Source organism: Chionomys nivalis, chromosome 13, assembly GCF_950005125.1.
Source record: "Chionomys nivalis chromosome 13, mChiNiv1.1, whole genome shotgun sequence".
NCBI classification, from domain to species: Eukaryota; Metazoa; Chordata; class Mammalia; order Rodentia; family Cricetidae; genus Chionomys; species Chionomys nivalis.
In genome coordinates, this window is record NC_080098.1 from 43113745 (window position 1) to 43127541 (window position 13797).

The 13797-nt window shown below is 45.1% G+C and overlaps 1 protein-coding gene across 9 annotated transcripts in view; it reads right to left on the reverse strand.

Moving 5' to 3' along the window:
* Window positions 1-13797, reverse strand: part of Carmil1 (capping protein regulator and myosin 1 linker 1) — a 264062-nt gene that overhangs the window by 15884 nt on the left and 234381 nt on the right. For all 9 annotated transcript variants that reach the window (XM_057787237.1, XM_057787244.1, XM_057787236.1 and 6 more), the window contains 4 exons: window positions 12134-12200; window positions 11323-11519; window positions 6552-6664; window positions 1069-1492 (listed from right to left, as the gene is read on the reverse strand). In XM_057787237.1, coding sequence (XP_057643220.1) covers window positions 1069-1492; window positions 6552-6664; window positions 11323-11519; window positions 12134-12200 — 801 coding nt within the window. The remainder of the gene's footprint in view (window positions 1-1068; window positions 1493-6551; window positions 6665-11322; window positions 11520-12133; window positions 12201-13797) is intronic.

The following is a 13797-nucleotide window of genomic DNA, read 5'->3' on the forward strand; positions in this document are numbered from 1 at the left end:
GGGAATGAACTCAGATTCTTAGACATGCCAGGCAAGCACTCTACCACTAAGCTGCCACTCTGCCTTGTCCCTGAGACTTAGCAACTTCTAAACCAGCACTGATGTAGCGGCAGTAGTGGACTCGGTAATCTATCAGTCCTAACAGGATACCCTGACTTTTTGTTTTGCCATTTAAATCTGGAATAATGCAAAGGACTTTGAAGCCTGGGAACCGGTTAAGCTAGGAACTACATGGGGCACGGAGTGGGCCTTTGAGATTATCTGCCTGCCATCTGTTCTTTGCTCATTGGTTCTGCTACCTCCAGCGACCCCCAGCATCTCCACTAGGATTCACCCAGGCCAGTCTTATTTGGGACCAGTTCTTGCAGGCTTCTATTGAAAGCACAGGAAGACAGGTAGGTGGGGCACAACTTATTTCTCAGAAACAGATGCCATACCTTTAGAGTCCCGCGCCTCTCAAGAGTGTAGCTCTGAGCTGGACAGTAACCCCAGGAAGGGACTGAAATGGGGATCACCAGGGGCTTGGGGCACCCAGTGCTACACAGTGAATCTGACACCAACCTGAGCCACAAAGTGAGTTTGAGGCGAGCCTGTGTTCCTGTGTGAGACCCTGTCTCCAAACAATCAACAGATTAAACACTCAAGGCATGGCCTGGGGCAGTGAGGACAAGTAAGTTGTTCTGGGTCTGGGCTCTAAATTCTTTGGGAATAAATCTTTAGGTTTTACATGTTTAAGACATTTTCATTGTATAATATATTTTATGTGCATGGGTGATTTGTTGGCATGTGTAAGCATGTGCACCTCATACATGTCTGGTGCTCAGAGTTTGGAAGAGGGTGTCTGGTCCCCTGGAAAGGAAGTGGTTGATGCTTAGAAATCACCATGCGGTTCTGGGAAATGAACCAGGGTCCTTTACAAGAACCACAGTGTTCTTAACCACAGGCTCTTCTCTTGGGCACCCAGTATTTACATTTTCATTTAACCAACAAGCTATTTTTCTGCACCTCTTTTCCCATAAAACTAGAGAAGCCAACGCAGGAATCCAGACACAGGGCCCCCCTCCTCACCTTCTGTGCGCTCGCAGCTCTCCGCTCCTGCTTGGCCTTTATCTCAGCCAGCATCCCGCTGTCCATCATCTGCACATAGCGCCGGCCAGCCTGTGGGCTACCCCTGCTGTCGCTGCGCTCGGTCCTGCCTGCCTCTTCTGCCGGGCCCTCCTCCAGGGGTTCCGGTGTCTTCGTCTCCTCAGTGCGCTCCGCAGCACCATTGTGCTCAGCTGCCTTTATGTCCTTCCTAGCCGTGTCCACCGGTGGACTTCGGACTGCCCCCTTTGGGGAGGAGAGCTCTTCCGGCATCAGGACCGTGGGTGGCCGCTCAGATCTGGACCGCGATTTGATTAGGTTGAGAAAGCCACTTCTCCGAGAATCCCGTTTTTTTTTCTCATCTCCTTCGCTCAGTTCATGGGTATCTGAGCAGCGTGTGGATGACCTCCTGCATCAGGACACAGAAACTATTGCTTGACCATGAAGACAAGTACCACGAGGACTTAGCCAATGAACGTGAAGGTAACTGCTGCATGACCAGTCACGTTCCATAGCATTGTAAATGTTAAGCCTGTGCTTAGGGACAGAAGAGTTCAGGCTAGCCGTGAGGACACTAAGCATCCAGATTGTGTGCAAATCTGGAGTCAGGCAGGATTGAGGACAGACCTTTGTAATGATTAGAGGCTTAAGTGTAAACTTCTTCTGGACTGGCTTGAGACATAATTGGGCAACTACCCTGTTTAATTTGGGGGATACTGGAAAGGGTTTCTTTGGGCATCTGTTAATTACTAGGTAATCGGTGAAATCCAACATATTTGCTCACTGCTGGCAAATAGTTGGATCTTTGCTTAAATGGAATAAATTATCAGAAGAAGTAACAAAATAAAAGACTCAAGGCTCGGGTGCTGATACAATACCTGTGCTGCTAGTATTTGTGAGAAGGAGCAGGAGGGTCAGGAGGAGGATCAGGAGTTCAAGGCCAGCCTCAGTATATAAAGTCTACCTGGCAGGTTGGGTTATAAGAGACTTTGTAAATATAAAACTAGACAGAATAAGTTTAAATTTTAGGATAGATTTTCAGATAGAAAAAAAAAACCTAGAAATTTGGGGGATGGAGAAAAAGAACAAACAAAATGAGTGTCACAAGGAATCTGCCACTCAAAGCTAGAGCCTGGACCTCCCCTCATCTCCCTAGAAATGCCATCAAAACCAGAAGCCAGGAAATCTGCCACTCAAAGCTAGAGCCTGGACCTCCCCTCATCTCCCTAGAAACTCCATCAAAACCAGAAGCCAGGATAAACACAAAATGAACAACAACCACAAAACCTCAAAACCATACAGGCGAGAATAGACAACACCACTTGGAAGCCCAAAGAATACAAAATAGCTTCACGGATCTGAGCACTTGAAATATAAACTGGAGGTCTAGGGGCAGCTAGAATGTCAGTGGTTGCAGACTGCAGAGCAAGGGCTGAGAAGCTAAGAAATGGGGGGGGGGTGTGTGTGGCTGAAAGCCAATTCACCAAGTAGTATTTCTTCTTCCCAAGCCAAAGGGTCAACAATGCCCAGTCCACGCCAAATTCATTGCCTGTAGAGTGAGCCAGAGAAATAGTGCAACCAAGGGTATGTCATGGCCACAAAACAGGAATAAAAGTGAATGAGACAGAGGTAAAACATTAAAGACTAAAGAGTACAACTAAAATGTACAACTGGAATGTCGGGAAGGAACTAAGAATAAGGAAGTGGAAGGGAGATGGTGAGAACTAATAGATTAGCAGAGGAAATACCAGGTTGAATAAAGGAAGTTTTTTGTTGTTGTTGTTTTGGTTTGGTTTGGTTTGGTTTTCTGAGACAAGGTTTCTCTGTGTATCTCTGGCTGTCCTAGAATTCACCCTGTAGACCAGGTTGGCCTCAAACTCACAGAGATCCACCGGCCTCTGCCTCCCTGAGTGCTGGAATTAAAGGTGTGCACCACCACAACCCAACTCGAATAAAGAAAGTTTAACAGATAGTGTGTAGAGGAAACAGAAGAAATTTACAAAAGAAACAATAAAAATTTCAGAACCAAAGAACATGAATTTTAAGAGTCAAATATTTTATGTGTGCTAACAAACTGGATAGACAAACCAGCATCCCCCTCTTAAACACAGCATCACAAAATCTGGGTACCCTGAAAATACAGACACATCCCAAATGTTTCCAGAAGAGAAAAAAACAAAACCATGTCACAGAGGATCAGGACTCAAGATGACACTGGGTTCTTTTGAGAACTCTAGAAGATAGAAAATTAGGGAACAATGTTTTCAGAATTCTAAAGCAACATGTATTCCAGCCTCCAGTCCCATACCCAGCAACAAGATCACTCAAAATGAAAGATCTGAACCTTACAGAAATGCACTGCTACCGCCTCATTCCTTAGAAAGTCACCACAAGAGGAAATCCATCAAAATGAGGGTGTAAATCTCATACTCTGAGAGGCAGATAAGACACAGGGATGTGATGAAGGGAATCCAGTTGCAGAGGATGAAGGAAATGCCTCCCCAGCAGCCTCCCCTCTCCCAGGGTGAGATGTGTCTAAGAAGACCCCACAGAGAAAATGAGCGAGAACTCACAGATTTGTGCTTTTACAGGGGAGTTAAAGAAGTGAGTAGATGAGAGTCTTGTGTGAAAACTAAGCAAACAAAAAGTGATGAAGAGCTTCCAGGGAAAAGAAAATCTATAGGAGAGGAAGTGTGACCACAATGTACCATGTAAGTCAGGTGTGGATACCTCCAGGGCTAGAATGAGGCACACTGGAGCAACCACTGAATAGCGAGCTAACAAAAATTATATTAAATGAAGGAAGTCAAGAGAAAGAGAGAAAATTCAGTAGAGTCAGAGAATAGATGGGATATACTATCATCCTCTGTAGTCAAATGTTGACAGGATTACTATCTGAAACTAAAAATGAAAAATAGGAGAAAAACATTTTCAAAAAAAGAAGAAAAGTTAACAGTTAATGGAATAAAACCCAGTTGCCTCTTGGAAGCAGGAAGTGAGAAAAGAGATGTTTTGGCTTTTTGTTTTGTTTTTTAATTTAAGCCTTGTAGCTCACTTAACATTTAAAACTATGAGCACATAACACTGAATCTCAAACTTTCTTTGCACTAACTTACGATGTTTTACCTAATGCCATGCCCTATAATGTCTAAGTGAGAACCTATTTACAAAGAAAAATGCAGTTTAAAAAAATTACAACTTTTTGTAGGTTGATGAAAGTTAAGCCATCTAGTCTTGCACACAGAAACACGCCCAGAATTCTGAGCTAACATCTTTGTGGAAATAGACGTCACATATTACAAATGCACCCAGGTATCATTCCAAGACAACTGAGAAACAAAGCTGCGTGATCAAGAGGGGAAGTCAGGGTGGGACAGGTGAGACAGAGCACGGGGAAGTCAGGGTGGGACAGGTGAGACAGAGCACTGGGTCCACACCCAGTGCTCACACATTTCCCACTAATACAGGTTGGTTGAAGAAGAGCCAGCAGTTGTATCTGTAATTACACAGACGCAGGTCAGTTATCTGATGTGTTGATCACCAATGACTGATGGCCATTAACTACTGCAGCCTGTACTACGGTTCTGAAGTTCCTGCATATGCCAGTGTACACTCGGAACCCTAACATGTGGGAGCCTGAGGCAGGAGGATGACTGCGAGTATGAATTTTCCCTGGGCTGCTTAGTGAATTCCACATTAGCATGGGATATACGATGAAACTGTCTCAAAAACATAATAAAATTGCAAAGCAAACAATGGAAAATATAAAATATAAAACAATAAAAGACTGTGAAGTGCTAAGGGGGAAAAATAAGAACCAGGTATTGAAATGGAACAGTATTCTGTGTGAGGAAGGCAGCAATTCATCAAGAGGAAATTTTCCATTATGCAGTTTGTATTGGTGTTTCTTGACTATTTTAAGTTGAAAATATAGTCCTCTAATCCTTGTATTATGAAACAACCCAAATCCAAGCAGACTCTTGAAGATGCACACTATAGATGTGTACAGAGGTGGGGGGGGGGGCATGATGCCAGGGATCAGCAGGGATTAATCTGTGGGAATGAAGCATTATAGGAAACTATCAAAGAATAAAGGATGTATTGGTGGGTCTTGAAAGGAAGAATTCTGCCAAGTGATGCTATGCTAAGCTGCAAGACGAGTGTCAACGACAACCAATAATTAGGTTTTAAAGCTCGCAAGCGTCTATAAGCTCCACTGCCATGGATATGAGACTTAACTTATTTTTACTTTGCCATTCTGCAAAGGATAGATAAGACTCATCAATCACAGCTCCGACGGGCCCTTCCCTAGCTCTCCTGTATGCCTGCCCTCAGCTATCTGCAAGGTTTAATGCATTCCTGAACTTCATCTCTAAGGTGAAGCACTGTTCACAAACACAACCCAAGCTTCGAGTCTGTTCTGAGACGTATCAGCTTTTAGTAACAGATTGAATAACTTCAGAAAAATCACATATAAAAATAGGAGTGTTTTAAGTTGAACAATATTTTGGGGGTGGGGTTGAGGCAAAGTCATATAGCTCAGACTGTCCTGAAATTCACTATGTATTCCAGGATTCAAATTTATATTAATCTTCCTGCCCCAATCTCTGGGTGCTAGGGCTCTAAGCATGTGCCACCATGCCCAGCTCAAGATAAAGTATTGAGCTTTCTTTTAAGGGAACAACATTCTAGTAAAGAAAATGTAGAGAAAAGTTCTTAGAGGGCACAGTAGTTAGCTTTCCTCTTGTGATGAACATCCAGAGACAAAAGCTATTTAAGGAAGGGAGGAGGGCTTGCTTCGGCTCACAGTGCCAGGGTACAGTCCATCATGGAGAGGCAGTCACGGAAACAGTGTGCATTGTACATCTACAGGCAAAAGGGAGCATGCTCAGCTGGCTTTTTCCTTTTCCTGTGGTCTGGATGCAATATACACCTGCAATCAGTTTGCATCTTCCCATCTCTAGTAATATAATCTAGATATTCCCTCACCATCATGCCTAGAGGCTTGTCTTATCTGCTAGTGATCTAGAGACTGTCAAGTTGACAAAACCAGCTACAAGACAGGGTAAGTCGGAGAACACTGCCCCACCTCTCCCAGTCACTTTGCTGCCCAATTAGCCATTAGATCAAATTATGAATAGAAAAGTTCAAAGAATGCTTGGTGCCCTGATACAGACTCTTCCAGGGGATGTAAGAGAAGCCCCGGCACAGCAGCAGTCTGGCCTGGATGCCATGTGCACTGCTATGGAACAGGCCCCACAGTTCTTAGTTCAGCAGGTCAGTGGCAAGAGCTTGAGAATTTGAATTTCTAACACATTCCCAAGCAACACCCATGATGCTTTGTTAGAGACCACATTTTAGAAATCCAAATAGTAAATCTCTTGCATGAGATTGTATATAAATTACACCTATTAGCCATTTAGATGTGAGTGAAATACCCGTTCTTAACGAAATGACTGGAAACTTACTTGCTGTCCATTTTAGTCACCTTCTTGGTGAAAAATTCGTCTACACCTTCATCCACTCTGCCCATGAGGCCATTCTGTTCTCCATCATGGGGGACGATGTTGACGGTACAGATCTGCAAAACAAACAGGACCTCACTCCACAGTCAACCAATGCACCTTCAGTTCTGCTAGTCTCAACAACCTACAACACGGCCATGACTCACTACAACAGGGACCACGTGATTTACAGACACAGAGGCCAGGTGTAGAGCTACAACCTAGTGAGGAAAGAATGGGTTTACAGCATGCTAAGCCTGATGCTGGTGATTGTGGGAGACACGCTTTGATGACATCATGCATGTTCAGCATGGTACGGCTGTAGGTGGAGACAGGTTTTGAGACAGTCTCTGCTAGTCACCCTGACTGGCCTAGAACTCATTATGTGGATCAGGCTGGTTTTGAACTTACAGTGGTCCTTCTGCTTCTGCCTCGCTAGTGCTGGGATTACAGGCATGTATCACCCACTAAACAGGTTTACAAAATGTACTGTAAATGAAGCATGATGGGGAATTTGTATGGCAGGATCAAATAGACTGAAAAATTCATATTTGCGAAATTCTACAAAGGAAAAAGACAACCACAATCTCAGTACTGGGAAGACATGAGGATAGCCAGGAGTGGCTTCCTTTAGCTGGCTCACCAATCATTCCCCTTTCCGAGCCAATAAATACAGGGTTATATTTTTCTCATTCACTTTCTCCCCTTAGCCCTTTTGGTTTTTCCTGCTTTGACAACAGAATCCGTAGCTGGCCCCCGAGTTCCCTGGTAGTACGAAGAGCATGGAGGCCCCAGAGATGGAGGGAGAAACTGAACGTAGTACAGCTTCCCGCAGGCGCAGCAGCTTAAAGGGCTGGGCTGTCCTTCCCAGCCCCCTCAAAGCACTCCTGACATTTCAGAGGTAAAGAACAGAGGAGACATGTTAAGAGATACCCAGCATGGCTGACTAAATTGCAGGCGGCGCTTCAAAAGGCTGCAGTTAAAGGGAAGTTCAGATGGCGCTGGCCTGGGAAGAGCAGCCAAAACACTGACTGTGATGAGTAGAATCAGGTCAATAGAGTCCAAGGCCAAAGCACATGTTGTTAACACTCATTTTCCAGCACAAGGAAAAGCTGTGCTGTGATTCAAGTCTCTTCTGTCATCCAGAGTCAGCCTCAGATACAAAGAGCAGCAGGGCTGCTGGCGAGGGAGAGCAAGGATCACCCTGCATGGGCAGGAGCATGCGCTTTGTGAGCTGGCGAGGGAGAGCAAGGATCACCCTGCATGGGCAGGAGCATGCGCCTCAGGAGCTGTCTCGCTTCCTCAGGTAAGTCACCGGTGCCCTGCACCTCCAGTGAATGCACACTCTTTGAAAGGTTAACTTGCGGATGATGAGAAGGTAAATGGGTGCTATGAGGTTAAAGGCAGTTCAGACCACCCTCTTGTCTCCTTCACCAGGTGACTGAGCAGAACCCTCAGGGATGTAGTGGACATCTGGATCTGAAGTGAATGCATGTGGGCCTGTTAGAAATACTGTGAGCAAGTGTGCCAGAGAGAACCCCTTAGGAAGCTGAGTCACCACACACCTTCCACGCATGCCTCCCACAGCAATAAACAAGGAAGAAGACATTCAAAGGAAACTAGACAGAAATGCATGAAGTCAGGCAATACAGAATATGCAATAGACTTGGGAAGTAGAGGGGAACCGAAAACAGACTATTGAGACAGCTACACAACGCTTGAAAGGCATTTTAAAAAATTAGGAATGGGGGCTGAATACGGTGGGTCAAGCCTGGACTCCAGTACTGGGAAGGGTAAGGTTGGAGGATTGCCATAAGTTCTAGGTCAGCCCTAGGCTGCATAGTGAAGTTGAGGCTAGCCTAGGGATCAAGTAAAATCTTGTCTCAAAAAATAAAACCAGGGCCAGGCGCTTTAATCCCAGCAATCAGGAGGTAGACACAGGTGAATCTCTGTGAGCTCAAAGCCAGCCTGGTCTATAAAATGAGTTCCAGGACAGCCAGAGCTACACAGTGAAATGCTATCTCAAAAGAAACGATAGATAGATAGATATAGATAGATAGATAGATAGATAGATAGATAGATAGATAGATAGACAAATAAAACCAGAAGAAAATATTACCTAATTAAAAACAGAGACACAGTTAATAATAGTTAAGAGCAATTCAAATTCTAATTCTATGTAAACAATACATTTTATCAAATGGATTCTATGAAAATATAAATTACTAAATGGCCTTAAGAACAATTTGAGGGACTGACCAGTTATCTTATATGTCTAAGAGAATGCACATAAATTTTAGTAAGTAGAAAGAAAAGGGAACGAATAAACTATTCTTGTTTTTACAAAGATCTTGCTTTTGCATGAGCACAGGGAACAGCTAAAGCCTGCAGGGCAGATGCCTGGTCAGCCACAGTGACAGTGGCATGTGATCATCTGAACCAGCCTTGATTTTCAGAATTCTGATGTCTGGGGTAGCTCAATGGTGCAGTGGAGGTCAAAGGCAGACTTCAGACACTCCAAGATCAACTCAGTGGTGCAGCGGAGGTCAAAGGCAGACTTCAGACATGCCAAGATCAACTCAAGGTGCAGTGGAGGTCAAAGGCAGACTTCAGGCACGCCAAGATCAACTCAAGACACAGTCCTGGTAAAAACCCTGATGATCACATCAGACAACTGTTGAGACTAAACACTAGTAATGAAAGCAACTGAAACCATGTTGTTCAGTTACATTGCTCTCTTTTTGCTTCTTCCTGATGTGTACCTGGAAAATGTGAGTGACCCCTAATAAGGCTGTTGTAAGAGACAGTACTCAGGAGACAGTGAGCCTGGAGAAATCATAAGGCAATGAATGTACCTTCACTGTATATCCAAGAATGCCCACGCTCTTCTGCTCCTCTGTGGTCCTTCTTGTATTATGTCTCAGAGGGCCTCCTGTAGCTGCTTCCAGCATGATGTGTACTGAAGGACACCCCCGAGTCCTCATCCTCCTCCCTTAGCCTCACAGCCTCTAGGATTATAGGCATGAACCGCCATGCATGGTTCTTTTTTTTTTTTTTTTAAATGCAGGAAGAAAGAATAACTTGCACATGACTGCGGGGTTTAGTACCCAGAATCATAAAAGCAGAATAAGTAAGCGAACACACAAACCCACAAGATGTTTCTCCCCAAGGGCACAGAGACACTGAGCCTATCATTTCATATTCAGGTCAGGCTGCTAATGATTGCAGAAGCGACAGCCAAAGAGGGGCCATTCACACAGCAACAATCCAGAGGACAGAATCTGAGCCAGCAAAAGGGAAGGTGTCTCTTTATCTGATAAGCCCCTCTCCCTTATTTAAAATATAAAAGCAATAAATGCGTACACATCTAAGCTTACATTATTCTGTAGTGAGAATTTAAAATCAAATGCTGGAAACCAAGGCATAGCTGGTAACTATGACTCTATGCCAGCTCTTCAGATTCAAATGAACACATCTAAACACCGATCTTGTAAAGTGAACTACTGACCGTGGGGACAAGTGGAGAAACCCTTGTGCCTTCTGTGCTCTTGGCTCTGAACAATCACTGCTGAGCACTCACTGCTCGTATTCCCAACCCACAGCATCGGGAACATTTCTATAGGCTACGAGTCACACGCCATGCCTCCCTGGAATCAATCCACAGGCAAAGAGGCGAGAGCTGGGAACAGGTGAAGAGAGCCATCTCTGGGTAAGCACCTTTTCCCACAGTGAGTTTCACAAGCACAAGTTCATGAGAGCCACTTTTCCCCGAAGCTCTGTAGAACCAGAAAGGAAGAGGCAAGGAGGGCTCCCTGGAAGAAGCTTTGTTTCCATGGAGATCTGAAAGGCATTACAGTCATCATCAGCTCCAGGGAAAGCCATGAGAAAAGAGGATGGAGAGAAGCCAGCAGTCAGGACAGAGTTAGGGATAATTAAGTGGATGGTAGTGGTGTAGCCAGCTTTTGCCTGTTTGTTTTTGTTTGTTGGTTTGGGATTGGGGTTTTTTGTTGTTGTTGTTGTTGTTGTTGTTTTTTGTTTTGTTTTGTTTTGAGACAAGGTCTCTCTAAGTAGCCCTCGAAGGCTTGGAATGCTTGCTATGTAGACCAGGTTAGCCTTGAACTCACAGAGATCCACCTTCCTCTGTCTCCCATATTAAAGAGTTGTGCCACTATGCCGAGCTACAGCCAGATTTTCAGCATATCAGCTGATGATACCCCGAAGGGGACAAGGAAAAGTAGGGTGACAGGCAAGGCAGGATCTTAGTTTAGAAATTGTTTAGCCTGAGGTGTTCCAGAACATTCCAGATCTGAAAATGCAGAGCTCAGCAGAGGTTCTGGAAATAGGTTCACATGGAATCAACCAACATCAAAGAGGAGACACCAGGCCAGACCAAAGAGAGGAGGATCTCTTTTTCCTTTTCTGGGAACATGCATGTTCATATATGTGAGTGCTAGCATACTCGCGGCAGCTGGAGGACAATCTCAGGTGTCAGTAACTACCTTCACTGAGGCAGGGGCTCTCTGCTGTCTGCTGATGCATATGCTAGACTAGCAAGCCCAAGTACTTCTGGGGATTCACCTGGCTCCATCTCTGTGATGTTTTAAATGAGAAATGCCCCTGCTCGCTCACCAATTTGAACACTTGCTTGATCCCCAGTTGGTGGCACTATTTACAGTTATGGAACCTTTGGGAGGTGGAGGAGAGGAGGGGCCCGAGGAGCCCAGTAGACACCTACCGCTGCCTGTGTAGGCTGCTGCTTCTTGTTCCGCTTGGGCCGTAACTTCGTAAAGTGTTCCAGTCTCCTGCCTTCCTCTGAGGGCAGCTCGGAAATCAAGCCTGAGCTGCGCTTCTCCTGCCGGATGGATGGGAAAGGCGGGTCTTCAATGTGGATCGGCACCTCTTCCAGGGCTTTATCAAGATCAAATTCCATTTCTGAAATAAAACAGATCCCAAAGCAAAGGGGGATGCAAAGAGGGTAGGAGACAATTTCCAAGGGCCAGGCCTGGTGGAGTACAGCTATGGTCCCAGCACCGGGGAAGTTAAGGCAGGAGGATTTCTGAGTTCAGGCCAACCTGGGATGCACACTAAGACCTTCTCAGAAATAGAATAAAAATAGGAAGGAAAAAAAAGGATAGAGGGAGAAAGGCAGGGAAGGAGGGAGAAAAGGATAAAAAAAAAGGAAGAATAGAGAAACCCAGTTCCATCACCAGCAATAATAAAGCCCTAAGAAATCTACAAGTAATGTTTTGCTTTGTTCTGTTTTTCAGAAAGGACCCCACTCTGTTCCTCTGTACCTAGGCTAGCCTGGAACTCACCATGTGCCCAGGGTGACCCCCGACTCACATCCATCCTCCTGCCTCATCTCACAAGATCACAGGAATGAGCAACCATGCCTGGCTTCGAAAAGTAATTTCTAAGTCTACTGCCCCTCACCAACTATCCAAACCTTTCTCTAGTTACAGAGTGGGTCCCTGTGTGCAGTGTGGACTCTTTGTGGGGATGTTTTCCAGTTACAGGGAAGTGCCTGGCATTGGGAGCACACTCACCAAATGCCCTGGAGACGGGCCGCAGCATTCGGCTGTGGATGCTCTTCCTCTTGGACTTGGGAGTCATCTGGCAATGAGACAGAGGCAGTGTTTAGGTGAGCATGGAAACTTGTCTCAAACTCTAAGGCACCAGGGATCAGCGGGTAAACTAGGCTCCTGTTTTGCTGTTTAACAATGGCTCTGCTGCAGCAACCGCTAGGTTGACCCAGGAGATGCATAGATGGATTTCTAACTGTTTCGAACTTTCCCAAGGGCCAAGGGCCCTTTTATCCTACACTTCTAGCCAGTTCAAATCTCCTCTCACAGTTGAAAAGAGCAGGGAATGATAATTTAACTCTAAGCCATAAATGAGAATGTCAAACTGGAGAGAAGAAATCAGCCTCAAAGAATGTAAAAATCAGTCACAAGGCACTGAGATTATTCATGACTGTAATTGCCGGTTGTCACAGCAACACTGATGCAGGCATACTGTCTGCAGTCTCCGTGTGCCACTTCAACGCTTTAGGTAGCTTAACCCTTTGTTTCGCAGGGTGTCATTAAAATTTTAGGACAATGTGCCACGACTCCAAACTATCAGATGCTACTTCTCAGTAAATGCTAAGATCCTGCCAGAGCACTTTAAAAATAAATCCCAAGCCAAGGTCAAAGTTGAGGACATCTTCCAAGTGTTGACATCAAGTATGGAGCATCCGTCATTCACCACAGACCAGCAATCACCATTCGCATCTGACATCCAGGGTAGATCAATCCTGCACTTGCCATCTGGCATGGGCCGTGCACCATCACCAGTGCTGTCAGCCAGTGTGGACCATCACCAGTGCCGTCAGCCAGTGTGGACCATCCACTACCACCCAGAGCTGTCTCCCTCAGAAGATATACAGTTGGTGAGGCTGGGAAGAACCTCAGACATCAGCTATACAGACAAACTTGAAGGCCAATACCAAGTCACAGGATGAGTGATAAACACTAACAAATCTGAGCTGTTAGAGGATCTGGGCCACGACAAAAACTGGGATGGGGCCAGTCTAGTAGTCTTCCCTCTGTGCCATTGCTACCAATACTGACGATGGTCTGCAGCTGTGTTTAAACCAGCATGATACTATTTTTTTTTTAACTTCACTTTTTCTTGTTTTTTTGGGGGGAGGTGGGGAAGACAAGGTCTTATTATGTAGCCTAGGTTAGCCTCAAACTCACAGTCCTTCTGACTCAGACTCATGTGCTGGGATTTCAGGCAGGTACTACCAAGCCTGGCTCAAAAAAAAAGACCCTCATACAAATTAAGAGAAAACAGAGCTGAAAGAGTATTGTATATTTTGATGAAACTGTTGTCAGCTAAATCTTCCTCAAAGTCTACGTTCTTTAAAAGAATAAACTGGTTTATACCAGCCTGGAAAAGCAAACAACTTTTCAGTTTTGACAGTTTTAATAAGAATAAAAAACAAAAAACACAACAAACAAACCCACACACATTTGCTACTAAATGTTGGGAAAACAGGGAGAGAAAAGTACAGTGATCAGATTCACACAAATAATGGCTTTCCTGAACAACCAGTGTGACTTGCTGGAGGCAGCCAGGCTGAGTGGGAAGCTCACAGACTGTGTGTGAGGCGCAGAGCCTGCAGAGCAGGAGTGGCCTGGGAAGCAACCCACTGCAAGATTCAGCA